The sequence below is a fragment of the Phyllobates terribilis genome, unplaced genomic scaffold (assembly GCF_046119375.1).
Source record: "Phyllobates terribilis strain yellow unplaced genomic scaffold, ASM4611937v1 Scaffold_30__1_contigs__length_15301838, whole genome shotgun sequence".
NCBI lineage: Eukaryota > Metazoa > Chordata > Amphibia > Anura > Dendrobatidae > Phyllobates > Phyllobates terribilis.
Genome location: NW_027362790.1, coordinates 962,398 through 987,118, shown reverse-complemented (window position 1 = coordinate 987,118; position 24,721 = coordinate 962,398). Strand labels below are relative to the sequence as shown.

General features: G+C 46.7%; 1 protein-coding gene across 2 annotated transcripts; it reads left to right on the top strand.

Annotated features, from left to right (window-relative positions):
* Window positions 1-1,304: 1,304 nt before the first annotated feature.
* Window positions 1,305-21,927, top strand: LOC141178769 (dynein axonemal heavy chain 12-like). 2 transcript variants are annotated; one of them, XM_073660612.1, is made up of 7 exons: window positions 1,315-1,396; window positions 7,361-7,467; window positions 10,949-11,133; window positions 11,425-11,545; window positions 12,681-12,963; window positions 17,386-17,503; window positions 21,600-21,927. In XM_073660612.1, exons 3-5 carry the CDS (start codon window positions 10,993-10,995, stop codon window positions 12,710-12,712), a joined length of 294 nt encoding a protein of 97 aa, XP_073516713.1. In that variant the 5' UTR covers window positions 1,315-1,396; window positions 7,361-7,467; window positions 10,949-10,992; the 3' UTR covers window positions 12,713-12,963; window positions 17,386-17,503; window positions 21,600-21,927. The 2 variants fall into 2 exon arrangements, with proteins under 2 accessions (XP_073516714.1, XP_073516713.1); XM_073660613.1 differs by lacking the exon at window positions 7,361-7,467 and having other exon boundaries at window positions 1,305-1,396.
* The last annotated feature ends 2,794 nt before the right edge of the window (window positions 21,928-24,721 follow it).

Sequence of the window (24,721 nt, the reverse complement as noted above, 5' to 3'; positions counted from 1 at the left end):
CTCTCTCTCTTCTCTCTCTCTTCTCTCTCTCTTCTCTTCTCTCTCTCTTCTCTCTCTCTTCTCTCTCTCTTCTCTCTCTCTCTCTTCTCTCTCTCTTTCTCTCTCTCTTCTCTCTCTCTTCTCTCTCTCTTCTCTCTCTCTTCTCTCTCTCTCTTCTCTCTCTCTTCTCTCTCTCTCTTCTCTCTCTCTTCTCTCTCTCTTCTCTCTCTCTTCTCTCTCTCTCTCTCTCTCTCCGGCCCTCTTAAGGGCTACCCCAAATGTGTAAAAGATAGAAACCAATATTTGTGTTGTTTGTCCGTTTTATGAGCCTTTGATTAACCCCTTCCCACTCTTTGCCATATATATATATATATATATACATAGTATGTGCAGGTGGGCCTTAAAGGGAATTTCCAGGACAAACATATTGATGGCCTATCCCCTGGTTATCTCATTAATATCAGATTTGTGGGGGTCCGGCACGTGTCACCTCCACTAATCAGCTGTTTGAAGCTTCGGTCGAGATCAGATGTAAACAGTGTTGAGGAGCTGAACATCACAGCTCTGGTCACTGTGTAGTGGCCGCTCCCTGGTGCTGCAGATCAGCTCCTATTACATGAATATTAGCTGATCTGCAGGACCCGCAGTACAGTGAATGGAGCTGTGATGTTCAATCTTCACACTATTTACATCTGAGCGCTGCAATCAGCTGATGGGTAGAGCCGGTGCCGCGTGTCGGAGCCCACCGATCTGATCTTGATAACCCATCCCCAGGATAAATCATCATTATTATACTACTGGAAACTCCATTAATGGATTGTCTGGGATTAATAACATGAGCCCCTTCTTTAAGGAAAAACAGTCCCTAACTGGTCACAGGATAAATGTGGGATTTCAGGTCACCCATTTACTGCAATGCAGCTGGCAATGCCACCCAGCGGATCTAAGCAAGTCCCGGGGCCTCAACAATATACAGCCAGTGCCCGAGTATAGGATGGAAGATTAAAAAAAATCTTCAAAAATGTATTTTGTATGAGGCATACATCAAAAATACAGGCAATGCTTTTCCTGACAACACTGAGTTTTATAATGTGGAAAAAAACGTTTAAAAAAACACTGTGTGAACATAACCCTAACTGCATTGTGACTGTGTATATACATATATAAGCTGCCCCTCCCCCACCATGTAAGCATTCTCAGCGCGTACTGACCAATGCTGTCCACCAGGTGGCATCAGCAGGAAATTACAGCGATGAGACAAGCACTGCATGACAGCCCCGCCCCAATCTGCCCTATACCAGACACGCCCCCTACCAACGCCCCGCCTCCACTGCCATGACAACCGAATTATTTAATGGCAGAAAGAGAGACCTTATATGAGCAGAGAAGTAGCGGCCGGAGCGCGGGGTCCGCACAGGTGAGCGCCCCCATAACACAGTGTATGTACTGCACGTCAGCTCTATGGCAGACTGTCAACTGTGCTGGATCCAGTACGTGTTACACTTATATCTGTACAGAGACACAGAGGACGCAGCGGGGCCCTGTCGCCAGATATATATATATATATGTGTGTGTGTGTGTATATACAGTATATATGTGTATGTATATGCTGTATTACTGTATATATGTGTGTGTGTGTGTGTGTGTATACAGTATATATGTGTATGTATATGCTGTATTACTGTATATATGCGTGTATATATGTACTAGCTATTGAACCCGTTCTACGCCCGGGTGGCGAGCATTTTTATTGGTATATGGTCTCCCATCCTGGTATTTGTGCTGCCCCCATCCTATTGTGGTATGCATGGTCCCTCCACCCCCCAATCCTGGTATACATGGCACACCTCATTCCCCAATCATGGTATGTATGGTCCCCTCACCCCCCAACCCTGGTATGCATGGCACACCTCACCCCCCAATCATGGTATGTATGGTCCCCTCACCCCCCAATCCTAGTATGCATGGCACACCTCATTCCCCAATCCTGGTATGCATGGTCCCCTCACCTCCCAATCCTGGTATACATGGCACCCCTCACCCCCCAATCCTGGTATGCATGGCACCCCTCACCCCCAATCCTGGTATACATGGCACCCCTCATTCCCCAATCCTGGTATGCATGGCACCCCTCATTCCCCAATCCTGGTATGCATGGCACCCCTCATTCCCCAATCCTGGTATACATGGCACCCATCACCCCCCAATCCTGGTATGCATGGTCCCCTCACCCCCCCAATCCTGGTATACATGGCACCCCTCATTCTCCAATCCTGGTATGCATGGCACCCCTCACTCCCAATCCTGGTATACATGGCACCCCTCATCCCCCAATCCTGGTATACATGGTCCCCTCACCCCTCAATTCTGGTATACATGGCATCCCTCATTCCCCAATCCTGGTATACATGGCACCCCTCACCCCCTAATTCTGGTATGCATGGTCCCCTCACCCCCCAATCCTGGTATGTATGGTCCCCTCACCCCCCAATTCTGGTATACATGGCATCCCTCATTCCCCAATCCTGGTATGCATGGTCACCTCACCTCCCAATCCTGGTATACATGGCACGCCTCACCCCCCAATCCTGGTATGCATGGCACCCCTCACCCCCAATCCTGGTATACTTGGCACCCCTCATTCCCCAATCCTGGTATGCATGGCACCCCTCACCCCCAATCCTGGTATGCATGGCACCCCTCATTCCCCAATCCTGGTATGCATGGCACCCCTCATTCCCCAATCCTGGTATGCATGGCACCCCTCATTCCCCAATCCTGGTATGCATGGCACCCCTCATCCCCAATCCTGGTATGCATGCCCCCCCCCCCCAATTCTGGTATACATGGCACCCCTCAGCCCCAATCCTGGTATGCATGGTCCCCTCACCCCCCAATTCTGGTATACATGGTACCCCTCACCCCCAATCCTGGTATGCATGGTACCCCCTCATCCCTATTCTGGTATCTATGGTACCCCCTCACATCCCCAATCCTGGTATGCATGGTACCCCTCATCCCTATCCTGATATGCATGGCACCCCTCACCCCCAATCCTGTTATGCATGGCACCCCTCACCCCCAATCCTGTTATGCATGGTCCCCTCACCCCCAATCCTGTTATGCATGGTCCCCTTACCCCCCAATCCTGGTATGCATGGCACCCCTCACCCCCCAATCCTGGTATGGATAGTCCCCTCACCCGCCAATCCTGGTATGTATGGTCCTCTCACCCCCCAATCCTGGTATGTATGGCACCCCTCACCCCCCAATCCTGGTATGTATGGCACCCCTCACCCCCCAATCCTGGTATGTATGGCACCCCTCATCCCTATCATGCTACACACACATACAAGAAAATAAACACTTATACTCACCTTTCTTCCCTGTGCTCCAGCGCTGTTTCCCGTTCTGCTGGAGGCCGGGGGAGGAGTGCGGCGCCGAAGTACGCGTGTGCTCATACCACGCTGTCCGGCTCCATTTTGCTGAAGACACATTGCAAATGTATCTTCAGTAAAATGGCGCCGGATAGCGCTATGCGCATGTGCCGATTTCAATGCCTCCCTCTTCCCCCGGACTCCGGACCGAACAGAAGCGCCGCGGTAGCGCTCATCCCGGTCAGGTAAGTATGTAAGTATGGCGCCAGAGATCGCGGTATGTGTTCAGTGTATACGCATACCTCGATCTCCAGCAACATACACTCCTCTTACCTGTAACGGCTCCATGCGTTCTTCAGTCTGGAGCCAGACTGTGCAGGCGTGTCGCACTAGCGCAGACTATAAAGGCTTCAGACAGAGGGACGCTTGTAGCGTTATATTATAGATACTCTATATGTATGTATATATATATATGTATACTGTATATGTGTATATGCATACTGTATGTATATATATATGTATACTGTATATGGGTGTGTATATATGTATACTGTATATGGGTGTGTATATGTATACTGTATATGGGTGTGTATATATGTATACTGTATGTGTGTGTGTGTATATATATGTATACTGTATATGTGTGTGTATATCTATACTGTGTATATATGTATACTGTATATGTGTGTGTATATCTATACTGTGTATATATGTATACTGTATATGTATGTATATATATATGTATACTGTATATAGGTGTATATATATGTATACTGTAGATGTGTGTATATGTATACTGTATATGGGTGTATATATGTATGCTGTATGTGTGTGTATATATATATGTACAGTGCTGGCCAAAAGTATTGGCACCCCTGCAATTCTGTCAGATAATACTCAGTTTCTTCCTGAAAATGATTGCAATCACAAATTCTTTGGTATTATTCTCTTCATTTAATTTGCTTGCAAGGAAAAACACAAAAGAGAATGAAGCAAAAATAAAATCATTGATCATTTCACACAAAACTCCAAAAATGGGCCGGACAAAAGTATTGGCACCCTCAGCCTAATACTTGGTTGCACAACCTTTAGCCAAAATAACTGCGAACAACCGCTTCCGGTAACCATCAATGAGTTTCTTACAATGCTCTGCTGGAATTGTAGACCATTCTTCTTTGGCAAACTTGTAGTGAGCTGGCCGTCTCTGGCTGTTCTGTGATAATTGATATAGAGCCTGTTACAGAAGTGATTACACAGGATGATGTTGCCACCTTGTGGCCAGAGGTTGCACCTGCGCAGGGTGTGATGACAGAGAAAAAGACTGAGCCTCCTGTGTCCCGCCCTAGAGAGTCACGTGACCAAAGTGGGAAGCAGGAAAAAGCGCGCGCAGAGTCTGCTGTGGTCTGTGAAAAGAGCCAGGACGGTGTGCAGGCCCTCGTGTGTGGCGCAGGAGAGACTCTCAACGTGATTTCTTCTATCTGACACCATATCCTCGGAGCCTTCCCCAGCTCCTGCACTGCTGAAGGATTCAGCTGTTACACTCCCTGCTACTGGAGTGTGGACTACATAAGGGGACCCACCAGAGCTTCTATCCGGATCAGAGAGACTGTAAGCGGGACCTCTGGCGAGAGGCCGAAGTATCCCTTCCTTTGTTTCCGCGAATTCTGCTGTTCCTGTTTTTTTTCCGGCTGGGACGCCTTCCTGCAAAGACAGACAGGCCTGCGACGGGGGACACATCCTTCTGGAGTAAAGGACTGGTAACGTGTGAGTAGGGACAGTGAGGGTCAGCTTATCAGTACACGTTATTACTGTGCATATTTACGGTTGTCATTTATTGTTTTTTTTTCTTTGCTGTGTTAAAAATGTATGCGAGTAAAGATACGGTTGTCAAGATAGAGTCTGTGTGTGGGGATCTTGCTGGGCCAGATCATAGATACCAATGCGCGGCCTTGCCCGCGGTCACTTCAAACTGCTCCAGGTCCCTGATATTTGAAGGGAGCCTTCTCCAAACTGCCATTTTGCGATCTCTCCACAGGTGTTCTATGGGATTCAGGTCTGGACTCATTGCTGGCCACCTTAGAAGTCTCCAGTGCTTTCTCTAAAACCATTTTATAGTGCTTTTGGAAGTGTGTTTTGGGTCATTGTCCTGCTGGAAGACCCATGACCTCTGAGGGAAACCCAGCTTTCTCACACTGGGCCCTACATTATGCTGCAAAATTTGTTGGTAGTCTTCAGACTTCATAATGCCATGCACACGGTCAAGCAGTCCAGTGCCAGAGGCAGCAAAGCAACCCCAAAACATCAGGGAACCTCCGCCATGTTTGACTGTAGGGACCGTGTTCTTTTCTTTGAATGCCTCTTTTTTTTTCCTGTACACTCTATGTTGATGCTTTTTCCCAAAAAGCTCTACTTTTGTCTCATCTGACCAGAGAACATTCTTCCAAAACGTTTTAGGCTTTCTCAGGTAAGTTTTGGCAAACTCCAGCCTGGCTTTTTTATGTCTCGGGGTAAGAAGTGGGGTCTTCCTGGGTATCCTACCATACAGTCCCTTTTCATTCAGACGCTGACGGATAGTACGGGTTGACACTGTTGTACCCTCAGACTGCAGGGCAGCTTGAACTTGTTTGGATGTTAGTCGAGGTTCTTTATCCACCATCCGCACAATCTTGCGTTGAAATCTCTCGTCAATTTTTTTTTCCGTCCACATCTAGGGAGGTTAGCCACAGTGCCATGGGCTTTACACTTCTTGATGACACTGCGCACGGAAGACACAGGAACATTCAGGTCTTTGGAGATGGACTTGTAGCCTTGAGATTGCTCATGCTTCCTCACAATTTGGTTTCTCAAGTCCTCAGACAGTTCTTTGGTCTTCTTTCTTTTCTCCATGCTCAATGTGGTACACACAAGGACACAGGACAGAGGCTGAGTCAACTTTAATCCATGTTAACTGGCTGCAAGTGTGATTTAGTTATTGCCAACACCTGTTAGGTGCCACAGGTAAGTTACATGTGCTGTTAATTACACGAATTAGAGAAGCATCACATGATTTTTCAAAGGGTGCCAATACTTTTGTCCACCCCCTTTTTTAGGTTTGGTGTGGAATTATATCCAATCTGGCTTTAGGACAATTCTTTTTGTGTTTTTTTCATTGAAGACAAATTAAATGAAGAGAATAATACCAAAGAATTTATGATTGCAATCATTTTCAGGAAGAAATTGAGCATTATCTGACAGAATTGCAGGGGTGCCAATACTTTTGGCCAGCACTGTATACTGTATATGGGCGTGTGTATATATATGTATACTGGTACGTGTGTGTGTGTGTATATGTGTGTATATATGTGTATATATGTATACTGTATATGTGTGTATATATGTATACTGTATATGGGTGTGTATATATATATATATATACTGTATATGGGTGTGTATATATATATACTGTATACTGGGTGTGTATATATGTATACTGTATAAGTGTGTATATATATATATATATATACTGTATGTGTGTATATATATGTATACTGGTATATGTGTGTATGTATACTGTATATGGGTGTATATATGTATACTGTATATGTGTGTATATATATGTATACTGTATATGGGTGTGTATATATGTATACTGTATATGGGTGTATATATGTATACTGTATATGTGTGTATATATATGTATACTGTATATGGGTGTGTATATATGTATACTGTATATGGGTGTATATATGTATACTGTATATGTGTGTATATATATGTATACTGTATATGGGTGTGTATATATGTATACTGTATATGTGTGTATATGTATACTGTATATGGGTGGATATATACAGTACAGACCAAAAGTTTGGACACACTTTCTCATTTAAAGATTTTTCTGTATTTTCATGACTATGAAAATTGTACATTCACACTGAAGGCAGCAAAACTATGAATTACCACATGTGGAATTATATACTTAACAAAAAAGTGTGAAACAACTGAAAATATGTCTTATATTCTAGGTTCTTCAGAGTAGCCCCCTTTTGCTTTGATGACTGCTTTGCACACTCTTGGCGTTCTCTTGATGAGCTTCAAGAGGTAGTCACCGGAAATGGTCTTCACCTCACAGGTGTGCCCTGTCAGGTTTAATATGATAAAGTGCTTTATTCTTTGTCGGGTCCAGGGGTCCTGTAGAATGTGAATCCCTGAGGAACAGCGTATCCTTGGCTTGTGCCAAGACAGAAGAAAAGTTGCTGAACACTTGGTACCCCAAAGTGATCAATCTATTTGCCAATCAAGATGCCCTGCAGTTGATTAATGCGGACAAATTGGATTCCTTTTATAACTGCGTCTCGACTAGCGGGGTGCCTCAAGGGTCTGTCTTGGGCCCTATATTATTTAATATATTTATTAATGATCTAGTGGAAGGGTTGCATAGTAAAATAGCAATATTTGCAGATGATACTAAACTTTGTAACGTAGTTAATACAGATGAGGATAGGGCACAGCTACAGGAGGATTTAGATAAATTGGGGAGTTGGGCCAAAAAATGGCAAATGGGGTTCAATGCCGATAAATCTAAGGTCATGCACATGGGAAAGAAAAACAGCAGTCACCCATACATATTAAATGGGAAACCGTTGGGGAAATCTGACATGGAGAAGGACCTGGGCGTCTTGGTTAACAGCAAATTAAATTGGAGTGCCCAGTGTCAGGCAGCAGCTGCGAAGGCAAATAGAGTCATGGCATGCATCAGAAGAGAAATAGGGGCATATGATGAGAACATTGTTCTTCCTCTGTATAAAGCGCTGGTAAGGCCGCACTTAGAATATTGTGCACAGTTCTGGGCTCCGGTGCTCAGGAAAGACATATTGGAGCTAGAGAGGGTACAAAGGAGGGCGACTAAGGTAATAAAGGGAATGGAGGGACTAGAATACCCAGAGAGGTTGTCCAAATTAGGCCTATTTACGTTGGAAAAGAGAAGGCTTAGGGGAGACCTCATAAACATGTATAAATACATCAGGGGGCTGTACAGAGATCTCTCCCATGACCTGTTTATACCAAGGATGGTGACAAAGACGAGGGGGCACACTATGCGTCTGGAGGAAAGGAGGTTCCTGCACCAGCATAGAAGGGATTCTTTACGGTCAGAGCTGTGAGACTCTGGAATTCTCTGGGAGAGGAAGTGGTGATGTCCAACTCACTTAATGAGTTCAAGAGAGGACTGGACGCCTTTCTTGAGAACAATAAAATTACATCTTATGCTTAGTGATAGTTAATTAATCCAGGGATTTAATCTGACTGCCAGATTGGAGTCGGGAAGTGAATTTTTCCTCAATGATGTAAATTGGCCTATACCGCATGGTTTTTTTTTGCCTTCCCCTGGATCAATGCTGCGGAATAGCTGCAGTGCACAAGAAATAGGCTGAACTGGATGGACGCTTGTCTTTTTTCGGCCTTTTAAACTATGTAACTATGTGACACTTATGTCCAAGCAGGTAAAGGCGGCTGCAAGATCCGTGATATATAAGGATTCATGTTCATTATTGTATCTCTGGATCAGACATAGACTCAGAGTGATACAACTAAATAGACCCTATAGGGGTAAAGTTGGCATATCCGGGGGGAAATATATCCCAGATTTGCCAAACTGAGCCAACTCATGAAACACATGGGTACATAGGAGAAGAAAGAGTTAATTGGCGTAAAAAATATAAATTTTTATTCCATCAAGTTAAAAAACGTACATAGTAAAAAGAGAAATGACATAATACGGATAGTATAAAGACACTAATTAGATTACCAATGTAGCAAGATATGTTACAAAGTATACATATATGGTCACGCATATGGTCACAGTGGGACATGAGCAATATAGATAATATAGCATAAGGTTAGTATATCAAGACAATCCAATGAGTGTAATAATATATCAAAAAGTAATCCATAAGTATTCCATAGTCATTGGATTTACACTTGCCATATGCATCAGGTATCCATCTAAATAATGCTCCTGCCCACAAATAATCAGATACATGTCACATAAAACATTTTTTAAGGTAGTCTCTTACCACAAAGAGTGCCAAAAAGGAGGGTAAAGTGCATAAAGGAACGCACAGTGGCAGAGTGGTATTCCCATCTCATATATTTATGGCACTTCCACAGTCTGAGGACGCACATTCGGCTGAAGTATATTGCTGCGCAGGGACATGCCGGGTCCCTGAGCTGCAATGCATGCCGCCAGCCAATCAAAGGCCAGTAGCTGATGTCGGCGTGCCAGTCACGAGCGACGCATGGAAGTGACGTCATGCGCTGCCCTTGCCGGCACACTGAAATCAGCTACAGAAGAAGACGCCGCATGTCGTGGGAGCGCAGGAAGGTAAGAAGAATCATTTATTTTTGTTTATTTAATGTATTAGAAAAGAACGACAGAACATTATACCAGGAAAGGGCCAAGGATGGGGAGCATTAGACAAGGAAGGGGCTCAGGGTGGGGAGAATTAGACAAGGAAGGGGCCCAGGATGGGGAGCATTATATAAAGAAGGGGCCCAGGATGGGGAACATTATACAAGGAAAGGGCCCAGGATAGGGAGCATTATACCAGAATGGGGGTCATTATACCATGACATGGGCCAGGATGAAGGACATTACACCAGGAAGGGCACAAGGATGGAGGTCATTATACCAGAATGGGGCCTAGGATGGGGGACAGGATACCAGGATGGAGGACATTGTTATAGGATGGGGGACATTGTACCAGGATTGGGGACATTGTTACAGGAAGGGGCCAGGATGGGGGACATTATTACAGTAAGAGGCCCAGGACCAAGGACATTATACCAGGAAGGAGCCCAGGATTGGGACATTATTGCTGAAAGGGGCTCAGGATGGGGGGTATTATACACAGAAGGTGGATATTATAACAGGAAGAGGCCCAGGATCGGGGATATTATAACAGGAAGGGGCGCAGGATGGGGAACATTATACCAGGAAGGGGCCTAGAATGAGAGACATTATTATAGGATGGGGCTACAATGGGAAACATCCAAGGCAGGGACGAACACGCGCATCATTATCGGATCTAGAATGCTACAAGGGCCCATACATCTGACCAACATGCTGGTGGGGGCCCAGGTCCAAATTTTGCACATCTGCAGGAACATGGCATATGGCTTAACAGTATGTCATATGTTGGGAAGGGGTTAAGCTACAGCACATTACATAGCCTCTTGCAGCTATATCAATGGAAAAATTAAAAAATGTATGGCTTTTTGAAGAAGGGAAGGAAAAAATGCAAAACAAAAAATTATCCGGTCCTGAAGGGATTAAGGAGTTCCCACCCACAGTAAATGTTGTCACTCAGCTTAAAATCTTCACTTGCTTATTAGCAGAAGCTAAGGTTTCATTAGGATCTCCGAGGCTAAAGTTACATGCGGCTCCAGCTTACATGTAAAGGGGATGGTATCAAGGAGTCTCGCCAAACTTTCCCTACAAATGTCCAACAATTCAGAATTCATATCCATTGATAATTTATCTTCTAAAATGATAGCATTTTTTTTCTATCCTTTTCATTTTATGTGTAATTAACTTTTTGCTCTCCTCCTTTAAGCAATGGGAGGAACGACTGATAAGGATCCAGGAAACCATTGATGAATGGCTGAAGGTGCCGACCCAGTGGCTTTAATCTTCTCTTCTGAGGACATCATGCAGCAAATGCCTGAAGAAGGACGCTTATTCCAGACTGTGGACAGAAACTGGAGAGAGATCATGAAACATTGCGTTAAAGACCCGAAGGTAAATGGATGCTTCATGGTGGACTCATACAAGAAAGCACGGTCATCTTGCATCCAGGATTGATGTTTTCCAAGAGTCCGTGTCCTGATGCTTCCATCACAAGGATCCCGGGTTATGGGGCTCCGCACTGCCTGGACTCCAGCCTCCCGCATCTTCTATTTTCTATCCAAATAGGTTCTAATTTTTCTTTTAATATAAACTATTGGCACAATAGTCAATGAATGTGACCTTTTTTCAGTCTCTATAACTATATAATGGAATCTTACTTATGGGCTATCTACTTTGTTTTAGGTTTTAAGCGCCACTTCTCTGACCGGACTTCTGGAGAAACTTCAGGACAGCAATGTGCTTCTGGATAAAATCATGAAAGGGCTGAATGCCTATCTGGAGAAGAAGAGGCTTTTTTCCCACGGTATAGTCCTTTCACTTGTTGCAATGATTGTATATATTCCTTAAATATTTTTTTTTCTTATTTAAACGCATTGAAATCATTTTTGTAATTGGATTTCATTAATAATTTTGCACTGTTTGCCTTCTATTGGCTCTGTGTTGCGCTGGCTATTGGACTTATTTTTAATCTGTCTTTTTTCAGCTCCTCTTAGCCGATTTATGACCACAGATCACATCAAAGCTGAATGTGCAGGAAACAAAAAGCCTAACGGTGCAACATTTTTAATGAAACTGAATTGTCGCAAATACTCGCAATTAAATGGGTATTCCCATCTCCAAGATCCTATCCCAATATGTAGTAGGCGTAGTAATAATAATAATATTAGCAAATACCTCCAATTAGAAGTGTAGTATAGTTCTTCTGATTCACTATGTCGCTTTCCCCATGTGCAAGGCATTGCAGTAGCTTCGGTATCCATGGTTACGACCACTCATATAGTGACAGTTATTTGCTAGTGGTCGTAACCTAAGCTACTGCAATGCCCTGCACATGGGGTAAGCGACAAAACAAATCAGAAGAACTATACTAAACTTCTAATTGGAGGTATTTGCTAATATTATTATTATTACGCATACTACATATTGGGGTAGAATCCTGGAGATGGGAATACACATTTCAGTTAAATAAAAAAAAGTTCCCAAAGCTGGATAGCCCCTTTAAGCTAACCATACGCATGACATATGAGATACCCGTGGTCTGAATGGTTATTTGGCTATTTCTCCTGACTCCCACCTATTCTGCTGAACAGTCATGTGGTTTTAATGGGGAGAGAGGAGAAAGTCGGTACTGGACACCTCCGGCAGCGGGTTATCTCCCCTGAGAACCAAAAGACCGGGTATTGAAATCCCATCTGCCCGATCCTTCTGGCCCTGACATCCTCTATCGGGGGAGAGTCAGGAGACCCCCATACACATCAGTGGGTAGGCCGGTCCTGCTGCAATCGTCAGGTTTAAACTATTTTAATCCAATGTGTATGGGGACTGAATCTTTACTTTAAAGCTTTGCTTTTCTATTTTCTCACATAGACACTAATACAAATGGCGCCTGACCCAATACTTTAATGACATCTTTATCATATTGTGCATTTTCGCTTTAGCTTTTTCTTCCTGTCCAACGACGAAATGCTAGAAATTCTCTCTGAGACTAAAGATCCTCTGCGGGTCCAACCACATCTAAAGAAGGGCTTTGAAGGCATAGCAAAGCTGGAGCTCCTTCCTAACCTGGACATCAAAGCCATGTACAGCACCGAGGGGGAACGCGTAGAGCTCATCCAGACCATCTCCACCTCCGAGGCTCGGGGGGCCGTGGAGAAGTGGCTCATCCAAGGGGAAGATGTCATGTTAAGGAGCGTGCATGATGTTATTGCTCGGTCACGAATGGTACGGATCTACCTACAGACCAAAAGCATTAATTGGAACTAATCTAGTCTATATATATAATCGTCTTATCCCGTCTGTCTGTCTGTCTGTGTGTCTGTCTGTCCAAGAAATCCCGCGTCGCTCATTGGTCCGGCAGCGGCCAATCAGCGCCGGGGGATTTCTAAAAAAAGATGGCGGCCGTTAGCGGCTCATCTGCGGGACGGAGCTGAGCGGCGATGCAGCCGGGAGATGACCGGCGCAAGGCGCTCATCTCCCGGCCGGCAACAGCAGAAGGAACCCGACCGACGGACCCATCTGCGGGATGGAGATGCAGCCGGAAGATGAGCGCCGCGAGGCGCTCATCTCCCGGCCGGTAGCAGCGGAAGGACCGCCGGCGTCGCTGACCTCCATGCGGAAGGGAGGACCGGGGAGCGGCGCTGCGGGTCGGGATACTTCTGCTGTGAGCGCCCGCTATGTCCCGGGTTCTCGCAGCGGAAGTAGCCGTACAGGCAGCGCCGCTCCCCGGTCCTCACCAAGACGATTCGATGATTGATCGCGGTCTTCGGACCCGACCAATCACTGATCTTAGCGCAAAACTTAAACACCGCTGTGCTGATTGGTCGCCGACGCTGTCCGCGCCCAATCACCGATCTTGGCTCCACATTTAAACACCGCTGTGGTGATTGGTCGCGGCCGATATTTAAATTTGGCGCCAAAATCGGTGATTGGTCGCGGCCGATATTTAAATTTGGCGCCCAAATCGGTGATTGGTCGCGGTCAGCGTCCGCGACCAATCAGCACAATAGTGTTTAACTTTGGCGCCAAGATCAGTCATTGGTCGCGGGCCAAGACAGCGACCAATCACCGATTTGTGCGGCACTTTTAAATAGCGTCCGTGACCAATTGGATGTCAGCGCCACTCCCCGGTCCTCCCTTCACACCCTAGCCGCATGGATGTCAGCGCCGCTCCCCGGTCCTCCCTTCACACCCTAGCCGCATGGATGTCAGCGGCGCTGCCTGTGCGGATACTTCCGCTCCGAGAACCCGGGACATGAGCGGGCGCTCGCAGCAGAAGTATCTGGACTCGCAGCGCCGCTCCCCGGTCCTCCCTTCACACCCTAGCCGCTGATGTCCCCACTGTATCCGCATGGACTTACAAAGGTCCGGACATTTGTGTTAAAAATCGCTGATTGGTCGCTGGCGCTGCCCGCGACCAACCACCGATTTGGGCGCCAAATTTAAATATCAGCCGCGACCAATCAGCACAGCGGTGTTTAAATGTGGAGCCAAGATCGGTGATTGGTCGCGGCCGATATTTAAATTTGGCGCCCAAATCGGTGGTTGGTCGCGGGCAGCGCCAGCGACCAATCAGCGATTTTTAACACAAATGTCCGGACCTTTGTAACACCATGCGGATACTGTGGGGACATCAGCGGCTAGGGTGTGAAGGGAGGACCGGGGAGCGGCGCTGCGGGTCGGGATACTTCTGCTCCGAGCGCCCGCTCATGTCCCGGGTTCTCGGAGCGGAAGTATCCGCACAGGCAGCGCCGCTGACATCCATGCGGCTAGGGTGTGAAGGGAGGAACGGGGAGCGGCGCTGACATCCAATTGGTCGCGGACGCTATTTAAAAGTGCCGCACAAATCGGTGATTGGTCGCGGTCTTGGCCCACAACCAATCACGGATCTTGCCGCAAAAGTTAAACACTACGGTGCTGATTGGTCGCGGACGCTGACAGCGACCAATCACCGATTTTGGCGCCACATTCAAATATCGGCCGCGACCAATCACCGATCTTGGCTCCACATTTAAACACCGCTGTGCGGATTGGTCGCGGACGCTATTTAAATGTGGCACCAAAATCGGTGATTGGTCGCACCCAGCGTCGGCGACCAATCAGCACAGCGGTGTTTAAATGTGGAGCCAAGATCGGTGATTGGTCGCGGCCGATATTTGAATGTGGCGCCCAAATCGGTGATTGGTCGCTGTCAGCGTCCGCGACCAATTAGCACCGTAGTGTTTAACTTTGGCCGCAAGATCAGTGATTGGTTGCGGGCCAAGTCGGCGACCAATCACCGATTTGTGCGGCACATTTAAATAGCGGCCGCGACCAATTGGATGTCAGCGCCGCTCCCCGGTGCTCCCTTCACGCCCTAGCCGCATGGATGTCAGCGCCGCTGCCTGTGCGGATACTTCCGCTCCGAGAACCCGGGACATGAGCGGGCGCTCGCAGCAGAAGTATCCCGACCCGCAGCGCCGCTCCCCGGTCCTCCCTTCACACCCTAGCCGCTGATGTCCCCACAGTATCCGCATGGTGTTACAAAGGTCCGGACATTTGTGTTAAAAATCGCTGATTGGTCGCTGACGCTGCCGCCGACCAATCACCGATTTAGGCGCCAAATTTAAATATCGGCCGCGACCAATCACCGATCTTGGCTCAACATTTAAACACCGCTGTACTGATTGGTCGCGGACGCTATTTAAATGTGCCGCCAAAATTGGTGATTGGTCGCGCACAGCGTCGGCGACCAATCAGCACAGCGGTGTTTGAATTTGCCGCCAAGATCGGTGATTGGTCGCGGCCAGCGCCAGCGACCAATCAGCGATTTTTAACACAGATGTCCTGACCTTTGTAACACCATGCGGATACTGTGGGGACATCAATGGCTAGGGTGTGAAGGGAGGACCGGGGAGCGGCGCTGCGAGTCCGGATACTTCTGCTGCGAGCGCCCGCTCATGTCCCGGGTTCTTGCAGCGGAACTATCCACACAGGCAGCGGCGCTGACATCCATGCGGCTAGGGTGTGAAGGGAGGACCGGGGAGCGGCGCTGACATCCAATTGGTCGCGGCCGCTATTTAAATTTAAATGTGGCGCCAAAATCGGTGATTGCTCGCGCCCAGCGTCGGCGACCAATCAGCACAGCGGTGTTTAAATGTGGAGCCAAGATCGGTGATTGGTCGCGGCCGATATTTAAAATTGGCGCCCAAATCGGTGATTGGTCGCGGGCAGCGCCAGCGACCAATCAGCGATTTTGAACACAAATGTCCGGACCTTTGTAACACCCTGCGGATACTGTGGGGACATCAGCGGCTAGGGTGTGAAGGGAGGACCGGGGAGCGGCGCTGCGGGTCGGGATACTTCTGCTCCGAGCGCCCGCTCATGTCCCGGGTTCTCGCAGCGGAAGTAGCCGCACAGGCAGGGGCGCTCCCCTGTCCTCTCTAATACGATTCCGCTCCCTGCTCCTCACCAATACGATTCGCTGATTGGTCGCGCTCTCCACACCCGACCAATCAGTGATCTTGGCGCTAAAGTTAAACACCGCTCTGCTGATTGGTCGCGTCCGCTGCCCGCAACCAATCACCGATTTGGGCGCCACATTTAAATAGCGGCCGCGACCATTCACCGATCTTGCCGCCACATTTAAACACTGCTGTGCTGATTGGACGCGGACGCCGGACGCGTCCAATCAACGAGATTGGCGCCAAATTTAAGCAACGCTCTGCTGATTGATCGCGGTCGCTGGCCGAGATCAATCAGCAGTATTGGCGCAAAATTTAAACAACGCTCTGCTGATTGGTCACGGTTGTCGGCCGTGACCCATCAGCATTATTGGTGCCAAATTTAAACCTCACTCTGCTGATTGGTCGCAACCACCGGCCGCGACCAATCTGCGTTTTTGGTGCCAAATTTAAACACCGCACTGCTGATTGGTCGCGGCCGCCATCCGCGACCAATCAGCGAGATTGGCGCCAAATTTAAACAACGCTCTGCTGATTGTTCGCTGTCGCCGGCCTCGACCAATCAGCGATTTTGGCGCCAAATTTAAAGAATGCTCTGCTGTTTGGTCACGGCCGGCGACCAATCTGTGATTTTGGCGCCGAATTTAAACCCCGCTCTGCATCGCTCTGCTGATTGGTCGCGGTCGGCGGCCATGACCAGTCAGCAGTATTGGCGCCAAATTTAAACACCGCTCGGCTGATTGGTCGCGACTAATCAGCGATTTTGGTGCCAAATTTAAACACGCTCTCCAGTCCTCACTAACACGGTTTGCTGATTGGTCGCGGCCGCCGCCCGCGACCAATCATCGATATTGCCGCCAAATTTAAACACCGCTTTGCTGATTGGTCGCGGTTGCCGAACGCGACCAATCAGCGATTTTGGCGCCAAATTTAAACACAGCTCTGCTGATTGCACCCGGTCGGCCGCATACCTATTCTAGAATACCCGATGCATTAGAATCGGGCCACCATCTAGTTCTTTTATATTTGTATAAGATTATTTGGCGGCAGTGAATGATTTGTGGATGATGTATCTCTTGCAATAGAGCCAGGTAGCAGATCTTCTACCTGCAATCGGTAGAAATGAATTTGCTAGATAATACTAGTAAGGTTGTCCCTCTCTTAAATGCTTCTGTCAACGTAATTTAACTTTCTTTTTTAAAAGGCATACCCTGCGACTGCAAGAAAAGACTGGGTGAGGGAATGGCCGGGACAGGTCGTGCTCTGTGTGTCTCATGTTCTGGACAAGTGAAGTGCATGAAGCTATCGGCAGTGGCCCGGAGGTACGGCATAAGCTCCTTTACTGATCAAGGTTGCTTCACTATAAACAGTCATGGCCGGAAGTGTTGGCACCCTTGAAGTTGTTCCAGAAAATGAAGTATTTTTCCATAAAAAATTGCATGTGTATTTTCTGTTATACACATGTTTATTTCCTTTGTATGTATTGGAACAACACAAAAAAAGGCAAATTGGATATAATTTCACACAAAACCCCATAAATGGGTCGGACAAAATTGTTGGCATCTTTCCAAAATTGTGGGTAAACAATTTTGTTTCAAGCATGTGATGCTCGTTCAAACTCACCTGTGGCAAGTAAAAGGTGCGGGCAATATGAAAATCACACCTGAAACCTGATACAAAGGGGAAAAGTTGACTCAGTCTTTGCGTTGTTACGTGCCACACTAAGCAGGGAGAACAGAAAGAGGAGAAGAGAACTGTCTGAGGACTTGAGAACCAAAATTGTTGACTAATATCTTCTTTTTGTGTTGTTCCAATATACACAAATGAAATAAACATGTGAACAACAAAACGTGTAATTGTAATAATTTTCTGGGAGAAATACATATATATACATTCATAGACAGACTTCATGAGTTCTCCTGCTAATAGACTGTCATACCCAGAGACGCAGCTTATAGGAGTTTCCAGGGGGGGATATACCATTGGTGCAACAGAGGTAAGGGGACCCACATTCACATCCAAAGATGCAAGCAGCTTATTTCACAGTACGTTATTAGACTGCAAAGAGCCCATGTAGTGTTCTTGCCCAGGGGTCTTCTCCTGGGGGTTGCAGTTGTACAGCGGCTCAATATCTTGAAGGTACCCAAAAGGCTCCATAGTATTGTTGGGATTTTGCATTGATTCATGCATCTTGTCTAGAGATGCGCAACTAAATTTGCAGGACCTTGGTCTAAGAGAGCAGGTTAGTAGTCTGTGGCTGTTGGATGGGAGCCTTGCTAACCGCCTCTTACATGCCGGCATCCCTGGCTCCTCTTTTGATTAGCCGGCCAGGCGTGATGTCATTTGTGCCTCACACCACAACTATGACATCGACATCAAAAGAGGAGCCGGAGATGCCGGTTCACGGGGCTCCGGTCCTGCGGCCGTGGAATACTGACCGGACTGTTGGACCAGAGTCCTGCAAATCCATTCGCTCATCTCTACTCTCATCATATCTACCAATAAGGGAAGACATTGTATGGGATTTCCCATAATACCAGCATAAAATTAATCCATCTGCATTGAGTTTTCCATGCTGTTTGTAGCAGGGTTTTATAGAGGTACATCTGGGTATTTGGAGCAATTTGCGAGGAGGCAAATTGTCCCAGCAGACTCGCAGCACATTGGGGGCTCTCGTCACCATAGAGGGGCACGCTCGTGACGTGGTCAGGGAAATGATCGAAACAGGTTTGTGCAAACATCATGGCTGGCAGCAAACTTTCCAATACCATGTTCTATTTATTATACACTACATGGAGAAAGGTATTGTGCCCCCTCCACATTACACCTACAGGGGCTTTTATGGCCTCCTATTCTAATCCATATCCAGGATGTTAATATGGAGTCCGTCCCTCTACAGATATCACAGCTCAGTATGCCGAGCACCTTCATACATTTCACCATATTCCTATGTTCTTTCCATATCTATGTTATGTTCCCCCCTCTTTTCTTTGAGTTTTCATAGGACACAATTGATCTTGTCACAGTAAAGCAATCTTGGGGTGTACTTACAATGACGTCTATGGGGCAGTAGTCATTTCTGCATATTGAGATGGTGGTCCCTATATAGGAATGTTTTGGCATCTGTAGGTGTCGGCATCCCCTGTATATGACTCATTGCCACAATTGATCTTCTTTATAGTCAGTGGTTTGGATGGCCTAGGTGCGGTTTGTAATATTTTCTATCAATGGTGTGTGCGCCCTCCTCTGTGCAGTGTCGTTCTATAACCATGGATGGACTAATAAAGGGGTTTTATGTCAATTCCTTTAATGACCTTTTGTTCGGTTTCTTTGTAGGTATTATGTCATTCTCCGAGTGGTCAGCCATTCTAAGCCTGAGCAGACATATGGCAATGTAATTGATGTGTGCCTGACATTGCTCTTCCCTATGTGGCGGTGACATATTTATGCTGCCATTCTCCAGTATTTGTTCTAATTAATCATCCTAAAGGTGTTTAGTGGGGTTGAGGTTGAGAACGTGTGGGAAACAGTTCTGCTCTTCTATTCCCTTAGGGTTGGAAGCTACAATTGTTTAAAATGTCTTGTGCTGAAGCATTAAGATATCTTTTCACTGGAACTAAGGGGCCTAGACCACCCCCTAAAAACAAGGCCATACCTCCACCACCAAACTGCCCAGCGGGCACAATGCAGTTAATAGGGTAACGTTCTCCTGGCATTCACCAAATCCAGACTCGTCCATCAGATGCCAGATAGAGAAGTGTGATCCGTCACTGCACAGAACAGGTCTCCTCCAGAGTCCTGTGGTGGCGGCTTCACACCACTCCATCCGACGCTCGGCATCGTGCTTGGTGATGTAAGGCTGCATGCAGCTGCTCGGCCATAAAGCTCCAGGCGGGGGCGCAGTGTTTGTGGTGATGTTGTTACCAAAGTAGATCTGGACTCTGCAGTTATGGAGTCAGGAGAGCGTTCTGCCCTCTGCTCCTCAGCACTCAGTGACCCCGCTCTGTAATGTTCTGGGGTCTCCTGAGTTGCTGCAGTTCCTTCCACTCCTTAATAATATCACTCACATGTGATGGGGGAAGATTTAGGAGGGAAGAAATGTAATATCCAGACTTGTTACCCCGGTGGCTCCTATTACAGGACCGCGCTGGTATCAGAGAGCTCTGCACCACCAGCCGTTCTGTCATATGTTAGTAACAGCACACAGCATGGGAGGGCGGATGTTATACACCGGGGGCGTGGGGATTGATGTTATACACTGGTGGGGGGCGAGAGTCTTAATGTTATACAAGGCCGAGGGGCCAGATGTTATACCCTAGGGGTACGAGGGGCTAGATGTTATACTGTCCGAGGGCTGGATGTTATACACTGAGGAGCAAGGGGACGGATATTATATACCGGGGTGAGGGGACGGATATTATACACCGGGGGGGCGTGGGGACGGATATTATACACCAGGGGCGAGGGGACGGATATTATTCACCAGGGGTGAGGGGACGGATATTATACACGAGGGGCGAGGGGACGGATATTATACACCAGGGGCGGGGGGACGGATATTATACACCGGGGCGAGGGGACGGATATTATACACCGGGGGGCGTGGGGACGGATATTATACACCAGGGGCGAGGGGACGGATATTATACACCAGGTGCGAGGGGACGGATATTATACACCAGGGGTGAGGGGACAGATATTATACACCAGGTGCGAGGGGACGGATATTATTCACCAGGGGCGGGGGGACGGATATTATACACCGGGGCGAGGGGACGGATATTATACACCGGGGGGGCGAGAGGCCAGATGTTATACACAAGGGGGATGGAGCGAGGGGACAGATGTTATACACCGGGGCTGGGGGCCGGATATTATGCAAAGAAGGGCTTGGGGTTGGATGTTATACAGTGGGGTTGAGGGGATGGATTTTATACACTGGCGGGGGGGGGCGAGGGGACGGATATTATACACCGGGGGGGCGAGAGGCCGGATGTTATACACCAGGGGGAGGGAGCGAGGGGACAGATGTTATACACCGGGGCTGGGGGCCGGATGTTATACCCTGGGGGCCAGATGTTATGCAATGGAGCGCTTGGGGTTGGATGTTATACAGTGGGGTTGAGGGGATGGATTTTATACACTGGCGGGGGGGGGCGAGGGGAGAGATGTTATACTAAACTAGGGGCGAGGGGTGGATGTTATACACCGGGGGAGGCGAGAGGCCGGATTTTATAAACTGGGGGCTGAGAGTCCGGATATTATACACCGTGGGCAATGGGACTAAATGAAAAAAGCAGAATTCGGTGACTAGGAGTTTTGTCCTATAATGTATGTGCATTTGCCTTCCCTTTAGAAACTCTCCCTTGTGATTCTGCAGTGTCTTAGAGGTTGACTATCTTTTCCTACATTCCTCAGGAGTTTCTCATGAACAGACTTCCGGTGGCTTGCCCAACTCCGCTATTACTGGGAGAATGAGAATGCGAGAGTGCGAATCATCAACTGCAATGTGAAGTCCGCCTATGAGTACCTGGGCAGCTCCCCACGCCTGGTCATCACTCCGCTCACTGACCGATGCTAGCGGACTCTGCTATGATGTGATGGGTTATGCTCAGAAATGTTTTTGACTTTTGTATGATGCATGAAACTTATTAGCAATTATTATTGATATTTCATACCAGTTCTTTCATGTTTCATTGGTAGATCGGTGCTTTTTATCTAAATCTTGGTGGAGCTCCAGAAGGTCCGGCCGACACAGGAAAAACTGAGACCACCAAAGATTTGGCCAAGGCGCTGGCCGTGCAGTGTGTGGTCTTTAACTGCTCTGATGGTTTGGACTACATAGCAATGTCAAAGGTACATACAATGTTAAGCTGCTCCATTGCAGATAATAAACTGACTCCATCCGATGTTCTGCTGACATCTTTTGATTATATAGTACAGACCAAAAGTTTGGACACACCTTCTCATTTAAAGATTTTTCTGTATTTTCATGACTATGAAAATTGTACATTCACACTGAAAGCATCAAAACTATGAATTAACACATGTGGAATTATATACTTAACAAAAAAGTGTGAAACAACTGAAAATATGTCTTATATTCTAGGTTCTTCAAAGTAGCCACCTTTGGCTTTGATGACTGCTTTGCACACTCTTGGCATTCTCTTGATGAGCTTCAAGAGGTAGTCACCGGAAATGGTTTTCACTTCACAGGTGTGCCCTGTCAGGTTTAATAAGTGGGATTTCTTGCCTTATAAATGGGGTTGGGACCATCAGTTGTGTTGTGCAGAAGTCTGGTGGATACACAGCTGATAGTCCTAGTCCTACTGAATAGACTGTTAGAATTTGTATTATGGCAAGAAAAAAGCAGCTAAGTAAAGAAAAACGAGTGGCCATCATTACTTTAAGAAATGAAGGTCAGTCAGTCCGAAAAATTGGGAAAACTTTGAAAGTGTCCCCAAGTACAGTTGCAAAAACCATGAAGCGCTACAAAGTAACTGGGTCACATGAGGACCGCCCCAGTAAAGGAAGACCAAGAGTCACCTCTGCTTCTGAGGATAAGTTTATCCGAGTCACCAGCCTCAGAAATCGCAGGTTAACAGCAGCTCAGATTAGAGACCAGGTCAATGCCACACAGAGTTCTAGCAGCAGACACATCTCTACAACAACAGTTAAGAGGAGACTTTGTGCAGCAGGCCTTCATGGTAAAATAGCTGCTAGGAAACCACTGCTAAGGACAGGCAACAAGAAGAAGAGACTTGTTTGGGCTAAAGAACACAAGGAATGGACACTAGACCAGTGGAAATCTGTGCTTTGGTCTGATGAGTCCAAATTTTAGATCTTTGGTTCCAACCACCGTGTCTTTGTGCGACGCAGAAAAGGTGAACGGATGGACTCTACATGCCTGGTTCCCACCGTGAAGCATGGAGGAGGTGTGATGGTGTGGGGGTACTTTGCTGGTGACACTGTTGGGGATTTATTCAAAATGGAAGGCATACTGAACCAGCATGGCTACCACAGCATCTTGCAGTGGCATGCTATTCCATCTGGTTTGCGTTTAGTTGGACCATCATTTATTTTTCAACAGGACAATGACCCCAAACACACCTCCAGGCTTTGTAAGGGCTATTTGACCAAGAAAGAGAGTGATGGGGTGCTACACCAGTTGACCTGGCCTCCACAGTCACCAGACCTGAACTCAATCGAGATGGTTTGGCGTGAGCTGGACCACAGAGTGAAGGCAAAAGGGCCAACAAGTGCTAAGCATCTCTGGGAACTCCTTCAAGATTGTTGGAAGACCATTTCCGGTGACTACCTCTTGAAGCTCATCAAGAGAATGCCAAGAGTGTGCAAAGCAGTCATCAAACCAAAAGGTGGCTCCTCTGAAGAACCTAGAATATAAGACATATTTTCAGTTGTTTCACACTTTTTTGTTAAGTATATAATTCCACATGTGTTAATTCATAGTTTTGATGCTTTCAGTGTGAATGTACAATTTTCAAAGTCATGAAAATCCAGAAAAATCTTTAAATGAGAAGGTGTGTCCAAACTTTTTTCTGTACTGTATATACACACACATATATATACTGTATATATACACACATATATATATATATATATATATATATATATATATATATATATATATATACACACACACACATATATATATATATATATATTGTATATATACACAACACATATATATATTGTGTATATATACACACACACACATATATATATATACTGTATATAGACACACACACATATATACTGTATATAGACACACACATATATATATACTGTATATACACACACACATATACAGTATATACTGTATATAGACACACACATATATATATTGTATATAGACACACACATATATATATATATACTGTATATACACACACATATATATATACTGTATATATACACACACACAAATATATAGAAATATATATATCTGGCGACAGGGCCCCGCTGCGTCCTCTGTGTCTCTGTACAGATATAAGTGTAACACGTACTGGATCCAGCACAGGTGACAGTCTGCCATAGAGCTGACGTGCAGTACATACACTGTGTTATGGGGGCGCTCACCTGTGCGGACCCCGCTCTCCGGCCGCTACTTCTTTGCTCATATAAGGTCTCATTCTGCCATTAAACAATTCGGTTGTCATGGCAGCGGGGGTGGGGCGTTGGTAGGGGGCGTGTCTGGTATAGGGCAGATTGGGGCGGGGCTGTCATGCAGTGCTTGTCTCATCCCTGTAATTTCCTGCTGATGCCACCTGGTGGACAGCATTGGTCAGTACACGCTGAGAATGCTACATTTGCATTGTACTGTGGGAGCTGCTGGTACTACTGGTGCTTCCTGACTGCTGTCCCTATGAAGTATGCAGTATGTCACATGGTGGGGGAGGAACATTTTATATATGTATATGCACTGCTCAAAAAATAAAGGGAACTGTGCGGCCCTCCAAACAAATGCCACCCCACACCATTACTGACCCACTACCAAACCGGTCATGCTGAGGGATGTT